At 40.5% G+C, this 22,281-nt stretch overlaps 1 protein-coding gene across 1 annotated transcript; it reads left to right on the top strand.

Annotated features, from left to right (window-relative positions):
* The first annotated feature begins 209 nt into the window (after positions 1-209).
* On the top strand, positions 210-16,489 carry FEM1B (fem-1 homolog B). Its single transcript, XM_060618185.3, has 2 exons — positions 210-457; positions 10,202-16,489. The coding sequence occupies exons 1-2, from the start codon at positions 210-212 to the stop codon at positions 11,835-11,837; spliced, it is 1,884 nt and encodes a 627-aa protein (XP_060474168.1). The 3' UTR covers positions 11,838-16,489.
* The last annotated feature ends 5,792 nt before the right edge of the window (positions 16,490-22,281 follow it).

Genomic DNA, 22,281 nt, shown 5'->3' with positions numbered 1-22,281 from the left:
GGTCGCGGACGTGCCCCCTGCGGCATTCGGCCACCTCTGCGTCTCCGCCCTCCCCGGGCCGCGCTGCTGCCTGGGCGCGGCGGCGGCGACGGCGCCCTGTTGAATGGGCTGTGAGGGCCCAGGTTTGAAGCGCTGGCGAACGCGGCCTCCGGGGGCGCAAGGCAGCAGCAGCGGTGGCGACCAAACGGGTGTTGGAGTTGGCGGCGGCCATGGAGGGCCTGGCTGGCTATGTATACAAGGCGGCCAGCGAGGGCAAGGTGCTGACCCTGGCCGCCTTGCTTCTCAACCGGTCTGAAAGCGACATCCGCTATCTGCTGGGCTATGTCAGCCAGCAGGGAGGGCAGCGCTCCACGCCCCTCATCATCGCGGCCCGCAATGGGCACGCTAAGGTGGTGCGCTTGCTGTTAGAACATTACCGGGTGCAGACTCAGCAGACGGGCACCGTCCGCTTCGACGGGTAGGTACATCCCAAACCCTCTCCAAGCGCTCCGAGAGCCCCCCGCTCCCCCCGCCTCCACTGTCTCTTCCTAGAGGTATCACTGCTTCCTTTCTGTGCATCCTCCTGCCGCATTAATGACCACTTCATCTTCCAGGGCTAATACTTCATCCCGTGTGTTGCTCATCCTCCTTGGTGCCTACCCCTCATTCCCTCTCCTCTGTGCGTAAATAGCCACACCTCTGTCTTGATATCTGATCGGTATTCTTCTCCACTAGAGAGTCTGTGAGCAAGTGGTATGGAGGAGGTGCACCTTTCCAGGTTTTACCGTTGTCGATGGTGGGGGTCGGAACCGAGAGCAGAAATTAACGCGGTCGGCAATTAACATCGAAGACTTCTGTTTGATGACTTAGTTGGTCACCCCGTTTTTACTCCTTCAAGTGATGGTCCCTTCAGGCAGGTTGCTGGGGCCTTCATGTCCAAATAAGCGCCTAGAACTCCAGCGTCTGGAGGGGTGGTCGGGCAGCCAGACGTCCCAAGACATGATTCTGACTCTTCCACGTTCCTCGGGGTAGAGATGTTGGCTGCAAAAATGGCCCTGGGGCTGGTATAGCAGATGATGCCATTGTTAATACACGTTATCTTGTGATATTGTGAGGAAACTTGATTGTTTGCTCTTTTTTGAGATGGGGAGTTAAATTCATATTGTCGCAGTTAAAGTTTGGTTTTTAGGTCTAATTGTACATATTTTTGGGGTGTGATAATAGTTAACGCAGAATTGTCAGGTTTGACAGTGTCTGCTGTGCTGGATGATTATAAAGTGTTTTACAGATTACAAACTTCATTGATTGCATTTGTATTTGTTGACTTTTGTGCCAGTATATGAGCCATTCTAGCATTTTTTTTTTTTTTTTTTCTTTTTGAGGTGGATGTGGTCCAAGCACAAAGATATGTGTCTTTAGTTTTGGTGATTGAGAACTGCTTGGTTAAAACCGCATTGAAAAAGCACTTCTTGGTGATGACTAGGACGTTGTTGAATTTTGGTTGATTCTTTTTTACGTTTAAATAATAAAAGCTTTTTCTTCTGTTTTAGATGAGAAGAAAATATTTTAGAGTATTACATTTTAATGAAACGATGGCCTGTGTTGGTGGTTAATCTACGGTGCCACCTCTCTAGACATTCAGGAGATGGTCTTCTTCCTGTTGATGAAAGATGGCAACCTGATTCGTGTTTGCTTTCCCTTACTGGCTTCTGTGTCCTTTCTATAACTCCCTGCATTCCCACAGCCTTTCCTATACCTGGAGAAGTGCCACAGAATGACCCCTGAACTTCCAGCACCATTCCAGTTGTACAGGTGCATGCATTCATTGAGATATAACAGCTCCTGGGAACACCGCAGCTAAGGAACTTGCTGAGGCCTGTTGGGAAGAGGGGAGAATAGTGGTGAGAAAAAATAGTTTCCTAAAGTATTTGGAAAGGCTTTGCTTACTGCTGTCTTCCTTAACTATCAAAGAGAAAGGTATTTTGAGATGGAATCAAAAGAACTTGAAATGACTAGAAATGATTAGAAATACAGCACTGAGCCTGTATAGTAGTGTATCTTGCCCGGTGTTCTCCCCTGGCCAATAAAATCAAAGAGTTCAGTGGGCAAACACTTACCGAACTCCCGTGTGCCAGGCTCTGTGGTAGGGATTGGGTATGCAGAGGTGAGTAACATACTGTTCCCACCGTGGGGGAAGACAGTCTAGCGGGGGAGACACAAATAGCTATATAAATGAATAATTACAGATGCCTTGCCATTTAGAGTTTTAGAAGTCTTTGGGACTGCTGAGGGAGTAGGAGAAGAGGAAGTGCTCAGCTTTGCCTGGGGGAATCAGGGAAGGCTTCCTGGGTAAGGTGATGTCAGAGTTGGATCTTAAAAGAAGTGAGAGAGAGAGAGGCAACAGCCTGGCGAACTTGCAGTGACCAGTGTTTCAGTGTGTTTCAGTGTGGTCATAGGAAGGGATTCAAGCCGGGGAAATTGAGAAGAGATTGTGGGAGACTGGAGAGAGGTGGAGGCCAGATTTTGATGACCCTTGTGGGAAACAGCGAGTCGGATTGGTGAGGCTGTAGTTGCGAGCGGTTCTGCGTTTGAGATTTTGGCCAAGCGTTCTTTGTGTTCTTCAGTCTGCCTTTTTGGTTTGTGGATTGTTACAATTATGAATTTCTTGGCTGCTATGCAAAGGCTGTGGAGAATTTTATTTATTAAATGCCCGCAGTGGGCCTAGCCCTATTTATTACATCTTCTGTGGAGGATACAGAAAAAAATGCAAGGTTTCTACGTTTGAGGAGCTTACCAATTAATTAACAAGGGAGAATTGAAGTTCATGGCCACCTTTCTGCCCACTCACAGCACTCTGAGATTTTGCGGCTTATTCCCGTCATTTTGGCATTTCAAAACTAGATAAAAAAGAGTGTTATTTGCAAATGTCATGATTTCACTTTGCACTCATTCCAGACATTGTGAAAATGGCCTGAATGCGGTGTTAACAATATGAAGCTCACTCATCCGTTGGGGGCTGGCTTTTTGAGAAGTACTTAGCTAAAATCCCCCCTTAGGTTCCATTGGCACTTGAGAACCATGGCCAGGTGGGGACTAGCAGGTTCTCTGTGAGTGCTGAGCTAGATTGGTGTTTCCTAGTTTTTGGTCACTTGTGTACCATCTTCACAATTTTTTGTCAGATTGTTCATTATTCTGTTATTTGCTCGATTTTTTTTTTAAGTTTCACTTCTTATCTTCATTCTAAGCAACGGTTATCTATGTGATTATGGGTTTGATATAGTATGTATTGTGTGTGTGTGAGAGAGAGAAAGAGAGACATTAAATATCTTATTTAAAAAAGTTATTTTTAAGTCTATGTTCTGCCTAAAAATTTCTGTTATACCTTAGGAGACTAAAGTGGATTCATAATAGAGTCTCAAGGAGGAAGGGACTACCTACACCTACCTAGATCAAGCCCCACGGTGATATTTGAGCCCTTGTTCATATTTTTAGGAGGAACATTTGAGATTATTTTACTTATGGCTTAATATGCGAAGACTAAAATTGACAGACAAGTAGGCAAGAAAAATTACTTGAGTGGAAATGAAAGAGCCTTTAGTTGGAGAATGGAAAACTATTAAGAATGTTACAGAAACGGAACAGAGGTGAGGTGTCACGTGACCATGGAATATTGTGTTGGCCTGAGTTCCTAGGGCCCACCGCCAGCTCTGGGCCAGAGTTTGTGGGGAACCCTTATGCTAAAAGAGGTTTGCTGACATGGATGGGAAGGAGAACAGGACCTCTGGGAATTGTGAGGCTCTTTGTTGAGTTCTCTTATTTTAAAGTCGGTGCTAGTACTAATACTTTCAATGTCCTGGTAGAGGGCAGGCATGAGGGGCACATCATCATTTGACTTCATTTAAAAGTCATTGTTGGGGAGTATATATTTTAAGAAACTGCACTTGATCTAGTAAATGATTTTAAGGACTTTGGTTAAAATAAAGTAGTGATCATTTACATTTAATGAATTTTTATTTCCATTTCAAATGCTTGAACCAGACATTTTTATTTCAAATTGAACCAGGAAATAGTTCAGTTTAGTTTTGTGATCAGAAAGGTTATCTTTTATTGTGAAATGTTTCTGTCATCTGGTGTGTGTGTGTACATTTTGTTTAAAAAGGTGAATGTCAGATTTAGTTTCTTGATATTTATGTATTTACTTACTTAATTTTATTATTATTATTTTTTTTTATGTATCTCTACCCCCAACATGGGGCTCGAACTCACGACCCCAAGATCAAGAGTCACACGCTCCACCGACTGAGCCAGCCAGGTGCCCCGGTTTCTTGATTTTTAAAATGAAATACATAATAGGGAGTTTGCATTGCAGTTTGGACTGAGTCTAGAAAGATCATTGTTTTGTAGTGCTTCTCCCATATGCACTAAGTACATATTGCGTTAATTTTATTATATTTTTATTTTCTGTTATAAATGTGTTTGGTATGTTGTTTTGAGGCAGTCTGTGCTCATAATTTCAGCTGAATTTTATGGACAAAGGAACGTCATAGATTTTAGGCTTATAATTCCCTTTAATCTGTTTAATTTTTTGTTTAGATGTAGAAATGCAAAATTTACTAAGGCTAGTGTTTCCGAAGGACTGGTCATTTTCTAATACATTCTGCAGTGAATATTTTGTCCTAAACTATTTATTTATTTATTAAAAATTTTTTAAGATTTATTTTAGAGTGAGTGAGTGGGGGGAGGGGCAGAGGGAGGGAGGGAGAGAGAGAGGGAGAGAGAGAGGGAGAGGGAGAGAGAGAGAGAGAGAGAGAGAGAGAGAGAGAGAGAGAGAGAATATCTCAAGCAGACTCTATGCTCAGCAAGGAGCCCTACGTGGGGCTTGATCTTACACCCTGAGCCAAAATCAAGAGTTGGATTCTCAGACTGACTGAGCCACCCAGATGCCCCTGTCCTAAACTATTTAAAAATTTTAATTGCCTCAATAAAAATAGATAATTGAAACTTTCTTGAGGCTTCTGTCACATCGTTATATGGAAAAATGGAAATGATTAGGCTGCACCACAGAAAGTGTATTTTTAAAGTGCAAGGGAACTGGGGCGCCTGGGTGGCTCATTCGGTTAAGCGTCCGACTTTGGCTCAGGTCATGATCTCGCAGTTCATGAGCTCCAGCACTGCGTTGGGCTCTGTGCTGACAGCTCGGAACCTGGAGCCTTTTCAGATTCTGTGTGTCTCTCTCTCTGCCCCTCCCCCGCTTGCACTCTTGTCTCTTTCTCTTTCAAAAATAAACATTAAAAAAAATAATAAAGTGCAAGAAAACATTTAACTATGTAAATGTAACTATATATTAACTATGTATTCATTTTTGATAGACTAATCATCAGTTTCAAAATGCTTTTTAAAGTTAAGTGTTTGAACAATGTCATGTGTTATGTTTCCTTACGTTTGATGCATTTTATAGTTTCTAGAGTAATACTGTGTTTCAATCTCATGTAAACCTTTTAGTTACATATCTGTAAAATGAGCATAATAATATCGACCTTGTAGGGTTACTGGGAGGAGGGCATCGTGAGGATTGAATGAGATACATTGCATGTTGAGTACTTAATACAGTGAGTGCTTGGCACATGGAAAATATTTATTAGCTATTTTTGTTCATTTAAACTTTTGTTCATTTAAATTTTTTCTTTAATTGTGTCTCATTTTTGTTTTTAATTATGCATATTTTTAGTTAAGGTATAATATCTAGTAAGGTGCATAAAGTTTAAGTGGATAGGGGCACCTGGGTGGCTCAGCTCGTTAAGCATCTGATTCCCATCTGGCCTCAGGTCATGATCTCTTGGTTCGTCAGTTAAAGCTCGGCATCAGGTTCTGTGTTGTCAGTGAGGAACCAGCTTGGGATTCTCTCTCTGCTCCTCCCCTGCTCACTCTGTCTCTCAAAATAAATGAGTAAACTTAAAAATAAAAAAAAATTTTAACTGTACAATGTGATAAAATTTTAATATGTTTACATCCATGTAAACACCTTCTAGATCAGTATGCAGGACATTTTAATCATTGTTTCCCTTGTGCCCTTTCTCCATCAGTTCCTCTCCTTTTCCTTCTCAGAAGTAAAGATTATTCTGACTTCTATTATTATATATTAGTTTTGCCTATATTTGAACTTCCTGTAAAGGGAATCATACAGTATACTCATCTGTCTCTTTTTTTGCTTAACACATCATCTATGAGATTCGTCTGTGTAGTTGCATGTATCGGGGTTTTTTTATGCTCTGTAGTATTCCATTGTATGAACCTACGGCAGCTTATTTATCCTGCACCAGATATTGTAGGTGTTTCCAGTGTTTGACTTCTACAAATAAAGCTGCTATGACCATTTTTATGTAAATGTCTTCACTGGTGGATATTCGTGTTCATTTCTCTTCAGTTATATGCCAAGGGGTAGAATTGCTGGGTCATGGGGTTGGTGTATTGCTGAACAGTTTTTCCAAAGTGGCTGGAAACATTACATTCCTACCAGCAATGAGAGTTTGAGTTGCTTCACATCCTGGCCAACACTTAGTATTGTCATGTCAGTCTTACTAATTTTAGCCATTCTGGTGGCTGTGTATTGGTGACTCCTGGTTTTAATTTGCATTTCCCTCGTGAGTAATTATCTTGCACATTTTTTTCATATGTTTATTGGTCACTTGACTATCTTCTTTTGTGAAGTGTACTCATTTAGTCTTTTCACCCATTTTTTAGTTAGGTTGTTTGCCTTTTCTTATTGATTTGTGAAATACATTTAATGGAAATATCTTCTCCCAGTGAGTGGACTGCATATTCACTTTCTTCACAATATCTTTTGGTGAATTGAAGTTCTTAATTTTAATGAAGTCAAATAAATCAGTTTTTTCTATGATTAGTGCTTTTTTTGCATTCTGTTTAAGAAATGGTCATTAACTCCAAGGTCATTAAGATAGTCTTTTTTTTTCTTTAGAAGCTTTTATTGTTTTGCTTTTAGATATAGATGTATGCCACTTCTCTAATTTTTATGCATAGTGTGAGGTAAAAGTTGAAGTTACTTTTTTCCCATACAGATACTTAGTTGCTTTAGGACCATTTTTTTAAAAAGACACCATACTTTCTACCTGATTTTCAATGGAGCTTTCGTCATAAATCAAGAGACTATGGGGCGCCTGGGTGGCTCAGAAAGTTGTGTCCGACTCTGGATTTTGGCTCAGGTCATGATCTCAGGGTTGTGGGATTGAGCTCTGCTCAGCGTGGAGCCTGCTGGAAATTCTGTCTCTCTTCCTCTCCTTCTCCTCTGCTTGTGTGTGCTCTCTCTCTCAAAGATTAAAATAAAATAAAATGAATTAAAAAACTATGTGTGTGAATCTACTTCTGGATTTTTGTTGTTGTTGTTCTATTGATACACTTGTCTATCCTTGTGCCAGTGATACATTATCTTAATTACTGTAGTTGCCCTTTTTTTTTCCTTTCAAGATCCTCTTGGTTGTTCTAGGTCCATTGCATTTCTGTATTCCTTTTAGGATTAATTTGTCAATCTCTACATGTGTGGCTATGCCCGCATGCGCGCACACACACACACACACACACACACACACACACTGTCTCTCTCATCCACCCCTGCTGGGATTTTAGTTGGAATGCATTGACTCTATAGATCATTTTGGTGGAGAATTAACATCTTAACACTATTGAGTCTTCTAACTATGAACATGGAATATTTCTCCATTTATTTAGACCTTTAATTTATCTCAGGAATGTTTTGTAGTTTTCAGTGTAGAACTCATATATTTTTCATTAGATTTATTACTAGGTACTGATATTTTCTGATGCTGTCACAAATGATATTTTTTTGGTAGTGAAAGAAAAATGTTTTGAACTTCGTATAATCATGACAATAAAAATGTTAATGAATTTTAATTTTACTGAATTGTTTGCAAAAGGTACAGTCGGCAGCCATTAAAACCATCACTGATGTATTGTCTTCTTTTTAGGACTTCTACTTTAGTTTAAAAAATCAATTAACAAATGGCACTTACAAAAAATAAAATTTAGAAAAGAAACTTCAGAAACCTGGTTTTTTCTTCTTCGAGGTTTGTCTTCCATACAGTAAAAGGCACAGATCTTAAGTGTGCACTTTGATGAGTTTTTTTGCCCTAAATATCCACCCATGTAGCCACTACCCAGGGTCAAGATATAGGACATTTCCAGCAGCTTTAAGCCTCTTCCCAGTCAGTCCTACCCCTTTCCCATAGGTAACTGCGTAAGTCCTTGTTAGAAGACTTTTGTGTCATTTTGTGTCACTTGAAAGTGAAGAAGTAACTGCCTGAATTGTTATAAAGTGGGTCTTTTGTTTTTAGCAGAAACAACAGACCGATGGTGTTTTGGGGGTGTTGTTAATTGGAGTTAAACTATGATGTTTTTATTATACCAGAGGAATTATACTCTTCCATTTCATGGACGATATAATTTGACCTGTGTTATAACATAAGGCTGTATAGTGAGGAGCTCAGCAGTGAGGTTTTTAGTGTAGATTCTTAACTCTAGTAAATATTGCTTTTGTTTGATCTTTTTCCTTAACACTTCCAAGTATACTTATTTCAGTGGTTCAAGCACAGTAGATGTAAGTATCTGTAGCAAAAATCTACTTTTTAGGGCTGTTGCTTAGTAACGCGATAAAAAGTTGAGAAATTGAGGTTGGGGAAAAATTGAAGGTAGACAGATCGACAAGATTGGCCTCCTTGCACGTCTGATTTTATGTAAGTAGTGAACCTCGTGTATATGAGGCAATAAGTAAGTGGTGACTATGAAGCCAAAAAGTGCAAGCACAGACTGAAGGTCAGGGAAGACGCCCACCTGTTTTTAGGAAAATGCTAATTGTTTCCTGCTCTTAATATTTTCCCCCAGTGATTTTGTTGAAGAACATACATAAACCCCTAATGTACGCACATATATACATGCATATTTTTAAGACTTTTACATTTTTTAAATTTATTTTTATTTTTTGAGAGAGCTTGTATGTGCACGCACATACGCACAAACCGGGGAGGGGCTGAGGGAGAGAGAGGATCTTAAGCAGTTTCCATGATCCATGTGGAGCCAGACTTGGGGCTCGATGCCATGAACTGTGAGATCACGACCTGAGCTGAAATCAAGAGTTAGCACAACCCACTGAGCTAGCTACCCAGGCACCCCTTGAGACTTCTTTTTATTTATTTATTTATTTTTGAAAGAGAGAGACAGAGCGTGAGCAAGGGGAGGGGCAGAGAGGGAGATACAGAATCTGAAGCAGGCTCCAGGCTCTGAGTTGCCAGCTCAGAGCCCAATGCGGGGCTCGAACCCACAAACTGAGATCATGACCTGAAGTGAAGTCAGACGCATAAGTGACCCAGCCACCCAGGGCACCCCAGAGACTTTTAAATTGGAGTATAACAGAAATGCACTAATTGAACGTGTTTTTTCAGAAAGGGAACATACTTGTTTAATAAAGTTCCTTTTGTGCTTTCTCCCACTCTACTCCCCTTAAAGGTAAACAGTGTCCTTCTGACTTCCGACACTACAGATAGGTATATACATGTAGTAATATAATATGTACTATGTTTGGTTGACTTTTGCTCAGCATTATGTTTATGTGATCCTTCCATATTGTATGGAGCGGGAAGTTTTTCATTCTCACGGCTGTGGTAGAGGTATATATTTGATTAGCTCAGATAATCTTAGGAAAAAGTTATCTGCTTAAATCCTTGTTTTCCTAAAGCAGTTTTCTAACACAGCGTCAATATAGGGATTAGGGTAGCTTTCTTACTGACATATAGAGAGAAACTCTGGTCCCTGAAGGATCCTGGGAAGGAGGAACATGCTTTTTCTTAAGAGCCAGTGCATCAACTGGGTGGTAAAGAAGTTACGAGCCTCTGTACGTTTCCTCTGTGTTTTCTGAAATGTATTTACTTTTGCTAGTAAAAAGTTGGTGATTTTTTTTTTAGGGTTATATACGTTGGTAATAACAGTAATAGATAGCTAACATTTATTGAGCTTATGCAAGGTATAAGTACAATGCAACATGCTTAAGTCACCTGATTTTATTTTCACACAAACTAACGCTTTATTTGCATTCTGTAGATTGAGGGTTTTGGTCAGTGCAAACGAATACATTCTTTAAACTTCTCTCAGGGCACGTGGCCTCCATTTTCTGACGGTTTGTTCTTTTCACGAACAGGTATGTGATTGATGGCGCCACCGCTCTTTGGTGTGCAGCAGGAGCTGGACATTTTGAAGTTGTTAAACTTCTAGTCAGCCATGGAGCCAACGTGAACCACACCACAGTAACTAACTCGACCCCCCTGCGGGCGGCATGCTTTGATGGCAGACTGGACATTGTGAAATACTTGGTTGAAAATAATGCCAACATCAGCATTGCCAACAAATACGACAACACCTGCCTGATGATTGCAGCGTACAAGGGACACACTGACGTGGTCAGATACCTTTTAGAACAACGTGCCGATCCCAATGCTAAAGCACATTGTGGAGCCACAGCCTTGCACTTTGCAGCTGAAGCCGGGCACATAGATATCGTGAAAGAGCTGATAAAATGGCGTGCTGCTATAGTAGTGAACGGCCATGGGATGACGCCATTAAAAGTAGCTGCCGAAAGCTGTAAAGCCGATGTCGTCGAACTGTTACTCTCTCATGCTGATTGCGACCGAAGAAGTCGGATTGAAGCTCTGGAACTCTTGGGTGCCTCCTTTGCAAATGACCGCGAGAACTATGACATCATGAAGACGTACCACTATTTATATTTAGCCATGTTGGAGAGGTTTCAAGATGGTGATAACATTCTGGAGAAAGAGGTCCTCCCACCAATCCATGCTTATGGGAATAGAACTGAATGTAGAAATCCTCAGGAACTGGAATCCATTCGGCAAGACAGAGATGCTCTTCACATGGAAGGCCTTATAGTTCGGGAACGGATTTTAGGTGCTGACAATATTGATGTTTCCCATCCCATCATTTACAGGGGAGCCGTTTATGCGGATAACATGGAATTCGAACAGTGTATCAAGTTGTGGCTGCACGCCCTGCACCTGAGACAGAAAGGTAACCGGAATACCCACAAGGATCTTCTTCGATTCGCTCAAGTTTTCTCACAGATGATACATTTGAATGAAACTGTGAAGGCCCCAGACATAGAATGTGTTTTGAGATGCAGTGTTTTGGAAATAGAACAAAGTATGAACAGAGTAAAAAATATCCCAGATGCTGATGTCCACAATGCTATGGACAATTATGAATGTAATCTCTATACCTTTCTGTATTTAGTGTGCATCTCCACCAAAACACAGTGCAGTGAAGAAGATCAGTGCAAAATTAACAAGCAGATCTACAACCTGATTCACCTGGATCCCAGAACTCGGGAAGGTTTCACCCTGCTGCATCTAGCTGTCAACTCGAACACCCCGGTTGATGATTTCCACACCAATGATGTCTGCAGCTTTCCAAATGCACTTGTCACAAAGCTCCTGCTGGACTGTGGTGCTGAGGTGAATGCAGTAGACAACGAGGGGAACAGTGCCCTTCACATCATCGTTCAGTACAACAGGCCCATCAGTGATTTTTTAACCTTGCACTCTATCATCATCAGCCTGGTTGAAGCTGGTGCCCACACTGACATGACCAATAAACAGAATAAGACTCCGCTAGACAAAAGTACGACTGGGGTATCTGAAATACTACTTAAAACTCAAATGAAGATGAGTCTCAAGTGCCTGGCTGCCCGAGCAGTTCGGGCTAATGACATTAACTACCAAGACCAGATCCCCAGAACTCTTGAAGAGTTTGTTGGATTTCATTAAGTGACTGGATATGTAAAATCGTTTAATGTGGTGCTAAAAAGTAAAGGACTTTAATCACAGACAATAGAATTATGTGTTCATAAATTCTGCTTTTCTTTCCATTACCCTTCCTCCCTACCCATCCTTTCTTAGTTCTGTATTTGGTCTTTTTGCCTCATGACGTTGACTGATCTCAAATACACTTTAAACAACGCCACATTGTTTAGGTGTAACTATAATCTAAGGTGTCTGGATATTGGTCACTTAATCTTTCTTTCTTTCTTTCTTTCTTTCTTTCTTTCTTTCTTTCTTTCTTAATTGAAGTATAATTGAGATACATTATATTAGTTTCAGGTGTACAACATAATGATTTGACATTTGTATTTTTTTTTTTAAGGAATGAATATGAAATATTTTATGTAACAAGGGACGTTTATGATTTGAAGTCAATGTTTTAAAAACTGCCTACAAAAGTATTTCTGTTAAGCCTGTGTCAGCGTGTTATCCTTGCAGCAGTTTTGAGGATTTCATGAAGAAGAACAACTAAAAAGGACCATAAGAGTAACGGGATACCCCGGTGTTCTGCGTGTGCCCAACTGCTGCACGTAGGTTTTGCTCTTCCAATATTTATGCGGAGTGATACGGCACATCGTAACATCAGGAGGATTTCAAAAAACACAACTGCAGATTAATCTGAAAATGTGCTAATTTCATAATAGCTATAAATGTATCAAGTTAAATCCATTGGAATTATTGCATTATGCTGGGTGGTACACACAAAGGAGTAATAGTCTTAAAGCAATTTTTCAGAGAATATCGATGGACTCTTTGCCGTCAGGCTTAAATTCTAAAATTCTTTGGTCTCTGTTTTAAGGTAACTTCTCTAAATTGCAGTAGCCTGCATTTGAACTCAGCTCACAGACATGTAAAAATTATGAATACTGTGTTTTCTTATGAAACAAATTGTCATAATATAGTTACACCTTCTATTTTTGTCCCTTTCTCCCTTTCCTCCTGTGTGGTCTCTTTTAAAAATTGGAAACTACTTTTCCAGAGGGCACTGTTTGTGCCCTCCTCATAAGGTGTTTATGATGGATGAAAAGGAACAAGGATGTTTTTAATTTTTTCACTTTCTTTACTTTGTCCCTTATAATTAGTAGAAAAACCACTAGTGTGGTATAGGAAATGAAATGGTTTTGATGATAAAAGTAATTTGCAATGCTGTCTGGATGGTATTTCTGTCTTGAGAGCTGAAAGTTCAAGCACAAAATGTCACTGATTCTGATAGGCTGTGCAGAGGTCTTTTTGTTTTGTTTTGTTTTGTTTTGATGGCAGCATTTTAAGTGTCAGACTAAAAGAGTATTCTGTGATTATCTTTTAAGCATCACAGAAATTCAAGTAAAGGGTATACACCTATTTCTATTTCTATTGATGTTAAAAAATGATAAAGTAAAATGAGCTATATCTGTATTTTTTCTCTCTAGTGCCAAATGAATGCCTTAGCTACCCGTAGTGCATGGTACTGTAAGTGAAGACCAGCTTTTTTTTTGTTAATGAAAAGCATTATGATGCTGTAACATCAGCTATAAACTAAAAAAAAACAAAAACAAAAACAAAGAAACCCCAAATCTGTATGGTTTCAATGAGCATTTTATGTCTGCATATTGTTTGGTGAAGTATAAGAGAAAGGTTGCAGTTGAAACAGTATAAAGCATAAATGACCAAGCCAAAATTAGCACCTAGGGCCTTAAATAAAAGATACCCCACAAAATGAAATAGTTTGAAGGGTGGGAGGGATTGGAAGGGGGGGAACCTTAAAAACTTTTTCCCCTAAGGATGCAAGATACCTTTATGGCCACCGTAGTTCTACTTCATGCTCTTGTTTCCGCTAGGAACGTTTTGATGGCAAATTCTGTCATGGTAACATATTTCTGTTTTCCTAACCTGAGGTCTTTACGAGGAGGGTTTTCAGGATGGTTTGAAGGGAGATACTTGAAAGAGCCCTAATTTGAAAGTTACTGGCCTTGATCCTTCCGGTGCAAATCAAGGAAATACTGTACCTTGCTCTTGGCAACTCTCGTGGCCTGAAAGAGAAAATGCACGTCCTCAAGGTGAGTGAATCACACCTTTTCCACAGCTTAGGTCAGACCCTGTATCTTTCAGACTTCAAGGCCTGTGTCTCTGACAGTCTGAGGAATGGCTATGATACTTGGTATTCAGTTGGTTCCATTATGAATGTGTATGATTTTTAAACACCAAAACTTAAAATACCAGATAATGTTGCATGTTTTAAAAACCATCCCTCTGGCTACCCAGGACCAGCACTCTTTTAGATCTTACGCATTCATAAAATGAGGATGATGATTATATGTACATATTCAGACGTCAAAATTTAATGACAGTGCTTTTGAGAAGGGATGCATGCTGGAGAGCGCAGCTGCTGACTGGAGTGCCGACAAGGTTGGAGAGAGAGTGTGAAGACAGTGGGAATAAACTGTGAGCTCTGCTAATGGTAACATACTTTTCTACTGTAGTGTAGTATGTTGTGCACTCCATTGCTAAGGATCTAATTCTGTCTTGTAAAATAAATCCAAATATGTATTGTGAAACATCTGTATAAAACCATTCTTGAAACAAGTGATCTACATGCCTGTTTTATTTGTTTTTGGTAGAATTATTTTAAGTATGTTTAGCCAAATCCTTCCCAAGCTTAAATGTTTTGTGTGTTTTTAAAAATTTATGATTATTATTATTTTATTATTATTTTTTTTTTAGGAAAATAAATCGGTAAGAAAGGTCAATAGTTCTGTATCTCAGCTCATGAGAACTCCAGGCTGTCTCCATTTTCCAGCCACTTTTGTCATTTTCTGTTTATTATTGGTAGAAGTATGCTTCGGATCGTAAGTCTTCCTTGATAACATTACAAATTCAGTCAAAACTTCTTTGTCTTGCTCAGTAATTGTCCTATAAATTTGGTTGAACGAGAGGCCCAGGAGGATGGATATCTGGGCAAACGAGGTGAAACTTAGGTGGGTTTTCTGCTTTTAAATAAGAGTTGGTGAAACTGAACCCTTGAATTTAGGTGACTCTTCAACTCAAGGAATGGGCAGCAAATCCATCCCCTTGATTAAAGAAGGGGGAAGTTTTTGTTGTGAGAACTCTGACACCACATGGTTTTCTTCACTCTGCTCTGGATTGCTCCAGCAGGCCGCAGTCCCACTACCTTAAGGTTCTTTGCCGTGGGAACTTCAAACAAACGAGCCAAAAAAGCAAGCTTTGGTCTTGCTTGTTTCTGGGAAGGGTTTTGTTTCAGTGTACTACTAGTTGATTAATAACCGATAAGTAGGGCAAACCTAGGTAGGTACGATAGCGCTGTTTGAAGTAACAAACCATTCGGGGGGCGCAGCTCCCTAAGTATCAACTCTGTGTCTGGCGAGTGGTTTTGCAAATTACGTATCCCAAGGGAATGACAGCCTGTTCCCAGTCTCCACTGCAGTTGAGGCAGCTACTTTATGGATAGGACCATTTTGGATTACTCGTGCAGAAACTTTCCTTTTTGGGAGCGGGGCGCTGTGAGGAGGTGAGTTGCTGGCCCTTGGGTTACAGTTTTCTGGGTTTAGAAGCAGCCAGTGATTGAACTAGTGAGTAGGTGGACAAAAGTAGAAAGGGCTTGTTTTTCTGGTAGATTTTCTGTAAAAATCCTAAATGTTCCTTTTTAGTCTAGCCACAAGTATCTGTGTACAGATGACTCTTCTGTTTTCCTCACTGACTGTGCTGTAACACTGAAATGGGTTAAAGAAAACAAAACTCTGCCTTTTGCTCTATGGAAAGTTACCAGTCCATAGGACGTTAAGCTGGGTGTTTATTTCCACTCTGAAAACGCACAGCTCTGCTCTGGATGCCCTTTCTGGAAGGTAGAAAGCTCCTAGGTACGTGTGGCACCTTGCAGGGCTTTGTCATACACGTCGGGCAGACTTGCCCAAGTCTTCAGATGGCCTGGGTTGTACGTACAGCATCCTCTCTCCCAAATAGGGGATCTGGAATAAGTCCACGGGTAGTGATGGTAGATACATTAATTTTTAAAACTGTAAAGTAAATGTGGTCTCTAGTCCTAGGTTTGTGGTGTGTTCATTTGTGTTAATGTGCAGGGAAGGGACATTGACTTGATGGTTATGGGGAGTATATCTTGATGTGTGTACAGGGGTGAGTATTGCTAAATTATTAACAGCTTTTCATTTCGGGGTGAGTCATGTGATGAGTGGCCTAATCAGCAAAATGAAGGAGCAAAGATGCAAGCTTTGCCCAGTGGTGAAGTAAACAAGGTTTTGTATCTGTCTTTTATCAGGTGTTGTAAAACTTGCGCATGGCTTTTTTTGTTGTGGCTTATTAGTAATTGGTGGAGGAGAAAAGATGAGGAAAACCCCTCAGCTTTGCTAACCACTCTTTTCAGAGGTACATCGTTGGGGAGTAAAATCTGACTGGCCTAATGTGTTGAAAAGATCCTATCCTTTATAATATTCACCCCATCCTGTAATCCTCCGCATCGAGGAACTACATTGTTGTATTCTAGTAATTCACTGTGATTTATAACAAACCAGTGATGTCATTCTCTTGTGCACTTTTGTCAAACCATTTACGTGACTTTAATAAACATAGTGAACTTGCTGACTGCACCAGAGGTCTGTTAGTGATTATATTGCATGACATTTTCTATTTGAGTTTGACATGTAGAATCATTTTTAATTTCGTGGCAATTGACAGTCCTAATAGCCCAGCTAATTTGAAACTAACAATATTGCTGTGTAAAAGGAAAAAAAACCGGTGTTTGTGTTCAGTAAATGTTTGAAAAAAAACAAACAAACCCTGCCTTGCAGTTTGTGTCTTTATTGTTCAGTGTGCCTTAGTTGAGATGATCTTTTGTTGAATTTATTTAAAAAAGAGTTGTCAGAGTTATATGTGCCTGGGGAAAACATTCAGATAGTAAAGAAAAATTCAAATTGTAAAAAAACAAAACAAAACAATGCCCTTCTCATCTCTACCTGCCTCCCTCTCATTTAGACTCTTAAGAGGGCTGTCACTATTACTAGTTTTTTTGAATAGCTTCCCAGAATTTTTCTGTGCATATATGTTTTTTTTCTCCTTTTCATTTTTTTTAAAAATGCAAATGGACTTTTTCTTATTCTATTCTGCATCTTGTCTTTTACATTTACTATATCTTAGGCTTTTTCATTTTGGTGTGTAGTTTTGTTTTGTTTTGTTTTGTTTTTTTTAAGCAACTTTATAGATTTAATTCTGTGGGTGGACTTAACATTTATTTAGCCAGACCTTGTTGTTGGACTTCTAGGTTTTCAATTTATTGATATTCTAAGTAACGCTTCAGTGAACATCCTTATGTACTATGTTCATAGAACAGATACATTCCTAGCACTGGAATTTCTGGTTTAGTGACTGAATATTTAGAATTTTGATAGAGGACATTTAATTGCCTTCCATCTACCTATACTCTTACGTCAGATTTTATCTAACCATTTAGTTTTTGCCAAGGTGACTAATGAAAAATAGTATTTCATGGTTTTGATTTGTGTCCCTTTATTATGAATGGGGTTGACACTTTCATATATTTACCGGCCCATTTGTATTTCTTTTGCTTGCTTTTGGGTTGTAGTCTTTTTCTTACTAGTTAGACATTCTTTGGAAGTTTTGGGAAATTTTCTTTGTCATATGTCCAGTTTGTAGTTTGTTTTTTGACTTTGAATATAGTCGCTTTTATATCAGAAGTTTCCATTTTTATGTAGCCAAATTTATAATTTTTTAAAATGGATTCTGAGTTTTGTATCTTGCTTATAAGGTTTTCTCCATTCCAAGAGGATAAATCTTTTCTGCCCATGTTTTCTTCTAATGCTTTTATGGCTTCTCCCTTCCATGTCTCCTCTCTCTTCTTTTTTCCTCCTCCTCCTCCTCCTCCTCCTCCTCCTCCTCCTCCTCCCCCTCTATCTATCTGAGGGGCGTCTGTGTGGCTTAGTTGGTTAAGCATCCAACACTTGATTTGATTTCAGCTTTGGTTTGTGAGAACAAGCCCCGTGTCGGGCTCCCTCACTGACAGTGCAGAGCCCGCTTGGGGTTCTCTCTCTCTCTCTCTCTCTCTCTCTGCTCATCCCCCACTCATGCACTCTCGTTTCTCTCTCTCTCTCTCTCTCTCTCTCTCTCTCAAAATAAATAACCATTAAAATAAATCAATCTTTTATCTACCCGGAATTTATTTTGATGTAAGGATCCAGCTAGCCAAAGACCTCCTTAATTATTTTCCACTGATACCAATCATAAACTAAATTTCCATTATGTAATGAGATCTTTTTCTGGGTTCTCTGTTTTATTCTGTTGATCTCGCAGTGTGGTGGACTGGGGATTATTGTCACGGCTCTATCATTTACAGGCTCTGTGGCCTTGGGTAAGTTACTTTTCTGTCCAAGCCTTAGTTTCTGTAAATCGGGATGATAATATTTAACTTGGACTGTGATGAGCAAACAAGAGAATCAGGATGCTTACCTAACAATAGCAAAGTGCTTGACACATAGTGAAGTGCCTGGGTAATGTTAAATGTTAATACTACCGGGGCTAATTGTTCATTTGTCTTCTTTTGGGGAGGGGATATAGTTTTTTTTATTATTGTATATTTATTTTTGCAGATGAATTCCGGTGTCATGTCATGTTGAAAGCTGATTTTGTTTAGCATTGAGTTAAGAGATTAATTTAGGGAGACTTGCTGTCTCTGTAAGTCTGAGCCTTTTTTTTTTTTTTTTTTTTAATTTTTTTTTTCAACGTTTTTTATTTATTTTTGGGACAGAGAGAGACAGAGCATGAACGGGGGAGGGGCAGAGAGAGAGGGAGACACAGAATTGGAAGCAGGCTCCAGGCTCCGAGCCATCAGCCCAGAGCCTGACGCGGGGCTCGAACTCACGGACCTCGAGATCGTGACCTGGCTGAAGTCGGACGCTTAACCGACTGCGCCACCCAGGCGCCCCAAGTCTGAGCCTTTTTATCCAAAGGAGAGATAGTCCCATTTAGTGAAGTCTTATGTCTCTTAGAGATTTTTTAAGGTTTGTTTTTTTTTTTTTTTTAGTGAAGTTCTTGCAAATATATTCCTTTTACTATTAGGTTCTTTGTTTATATTATGGGTAGGAGCTTTTTTTTTTTTCAATCACATATACTTCTAAATGTTAATGTTTTTACATAGGCATTTTATTTTATTTAAAAAAAATTTTTTTTATGTTTATTCATCTTTGAGAGACAGAGAGAGCATGAGCGGGGAAGGGGTAGAGAGAGGGAGACACAGAATCCGAAGCAGACTCCAGGCTCTGAGCTGTCAGCACAGAGCCCGACGTGGGGTTTGAACTCACCAACTGCGAGATCATGACCCCAGCTGAAGTCGGACGCACAACCGACTGAGCCACCCAGGTGCCCCATTTACATAGGCATTTTAATGGATTTGCCTTTTTTTGAAAAATGAAATTGTTCATTGCTTTTGGATGTCGCAGATACAGTAATCATCATTTATAAGTGAAGCTTATTTTGCCTTCTTATTTCAGTATTCATATTCTATATTTCTTATAGATTATAGAACCAATTAATACTGGTTAAGATTATCCAAAGAGTATTAAGTGGTGTTATTGGAGCACATCCTTGGCACATGTTTGTTTTAAAATTTAGATTTAGGGTAGCCATTCCAGTCCCTTCCTAAAGACCTGAAAAAACCATGTAGTTCAAGTTTCTGTTTTATTGCTGAGGATGTAAACCCAGAAAGAAGTGTTTTGTCCATGTAAGGTCATACAAGGGTTGAATGTCAGAGCCCAGGGTCGGCTCTGGGTCTTGACTCATGGAGCAGTGCTCTTTCACTCTCAGACTATTACGCTGGTACAAGCAAAGATCCTCTTAGCATCTCTGCCAGGTCTGAGCCGGCTGTAATACCCAGCTGGAGTCCGGAAATCATCTAGACAAATTCTAAATCATTTTTTTTTTCTGTGTTTCAAGTAATGTCTGCTGTATTAAAGTAACAGACGATCAGACTAAAGAAAATACTGGCAGTAATATATTTCATCAGGTACTTAATCTAGAAAATGCCTGTGTGAGATGTAAATTTCAGGTGGTTCATAAAGACTTTGCATGTTGGCAAGCATAGACAAAACTATTCTAATTTCTCTGTGCTTTGTACATGTGGCGTGCTTGGTCTGTCCTGAGTGCAGTACTGGGGCGTGTTCCTGCCTCCAGCGGACGCGCTGTATCAGGGATGCGCGTACAAAAATAAGAAACATGGTCCCTGCCCTTGATAAGCTTGTCATCTAGCCAGATGCCCCTATTTGAAATCTGATTTTCTGTTTTTCCTCAGATTTTCATTTTAATTTCCCAAATGAAAGTTTATGATGCTACCTTTTGACTCTGGCTTGGGCCATTTTCTGAAAACCTTTCAGGAAACCGTGTCATTTGAGTTGTTGCTTGTCGTATTTTTCTGTGGTACCAGGCAGATAGGGGCAAAGAACGTGCACAGCTGATTTAGAAAGGATGAATCCGTTAAGGAACAGTGCCCCCTTCTTTTTAAGAAAATGTTTTTTTTCTGCTTCTACCCTACTTTGAACCTTGTGAGTTTGCTGGGGACATTTTAGCCTGTACCTTCCTGAGAAGTTACAGAGCCCAAGTGCCAGGCTTCTAACCCCCTCTCCACGCTTAACTAGCAAAACTCCTCCGTTCCTGTTTCAGTTTCCGTTTGGAACATGGTGTCCTACTTTAGTGTGATGTCAAAGCTAATGGAATAGATGGTGACACGCGAGCACTGGCCGGTTTTAATGTGGTCAATTAAGCCCGACTGCCCCTTGCGAAGAGTCTAGATGACGTAAACACTCACAGTAGGACAATTTTTTGAGATTTCAAAAAAATAGTAAAAAGTAGTGCGGAGTAAAGGGCTGACATGACCTCGGCTGGAGATGAAAACGAAGGACAATGTGGTAGTGAATGAAAACAGGAGACCACTCCCCACTAATAGCTGTATTAAGTTAAGTCACCCAAGGCATATCTGGTGGTTGGAGAGACCTGGCCACTTCCTGTACGGGGTGAGGTGTGGTTGCAGTGAGTCATGCAGGAAAAAGAGCACGATTAAGCTGGATGTTTCTCTTACAGGCTGCTTGGCACCCTGGGGCTTGAATCCGGGGGACTGGCTGAAGTCTAGAAGTCTAGTTTTGTATTCCAGGAGAGCACTGATGCTAAGTGTTAAATGCTAAATGCTGATGGAGACAGCAACTTGTCTTTTAAAGACCTCTAGGAAAGGCCAGTTCCATACCTTCTGTGGAAAGCCCTTCCGCTTTTATTGTCCCCTCTCTGCTGTGTTTGTGTTCACACTTTGCCCCTTCCACCTGGTAGCTATCGTGTGACCCAAGGGCAGCTGAGGAAGGCTCCACTGTTTAAGAAACTGACAATGACGTCTAGAGAACATTGTGGCTCTGGATTGCTGGTTCTATAAATTTAATGTGCTTAGCATTACCTGACAGAAATTGGATCCGTGAGGTCTGGGGTAGAACTTGCTCTGTGGTTCTGATCAGGGCGGCCGTGGAATCCCACTCTGAGAAGCTCAGCTCTGGATAGATGATCTGCTCTAGCAGGCACGGTTTGCCCTCCAAGCTTACATGTCCACACCATCTGATGCCAGAAAGAAGCGGCCGGCTAGAACCGAGGGACACCAGAATTGATGGCCGCTTCCCTGCAGAGCACTGGGCGGTGATGGCACAGGGCTTGAGGCCTTTCTTGTCTACCCAAGCCCTGCACCTCAGTTTCCGCATCTTTTCTGAGAGCCTGCCTCCCCCCCACATGTTAGAGCAGCAGTGAGACCTCATAGAACATCGCCCAGGATTCACTTCACAACTCCTGTGTTTCTCCTCTCTGAGAGCCTAGAACTTAGGAAATCCTGAGAATCCGTGGACCGAATTCTAAAACCATCTTCTGTTGGTGTTTGGTTTATAAGAGACCTTGACCCATGTGTTTTTCTCCTATGCACTCTTTTGCTATAGGCTTGCTTACGCAAGTATCCCGTGGCCACCTGAAAGTCAAAGCAGCTTGTTTAGAGTAGCATCTAGGATGCTGATAAAGCTTTTAAAAGACGGAACCATTTTTAACTTGGTTCCACTTTATGTCAGCACTCGGAGTTCAGCCCTTAGCTCCATCATAAATATTCTTAACTACGGAATCGAGCATTGCTAATAATATCCATCTGTGAACCACAATATGAATTTTATGTTGATCTGCAGTTGCATTTTGGGCTGCTTGCCACTAAATGCCAAAACTGCTTCGGAGACTGCTCTCCGTCTCTCCTCCAGACAATAGCAGATGTGTTCAACTTCTCCCAGAGTCCCCTCGGGGCTCTGGAGACCCAGGAGAACTGGGTGAAGTCTGTAGCAGATCCCTCTCCAGAGACTTGCTGGAA

The sequence above is a fragment of the Panthera onca genome, chromosome B3 (assembly GCF_046562875.1).
Source record: "Panthera onca isolate mPanOnc1 chromosome B3, mPanOnc1 haplotype 2, whole genome shotgun sequence".
Taxonomy (NCBI): Eukaryota; Metazoa; Chordata; class Mammalia; order Carnivora; family Felidae; genus Panthera; species Panthera onca.
Note: the sequence above shows the minus strand (reverse complement) of the source record. Positions and strands in the feature narration are given on the sequence as shown.

Excerpts from the sequence above, each read along its gene's own strand:
- FEM1B (XM_060618185.3), top strand. The coding sequence starts at position 210 with ATGGAGGGCCTGGCTGGCTATGTATACAAGGCGGCCAGCGAGGGCAAG. Across the intron at positions 458-10,201 it reads GGCACCGTCCGCTTCGACGG|GTATGTGATTGATGGCGCCA; the intron begins GTAGGTACATCC and ends TTTCACGAACAG.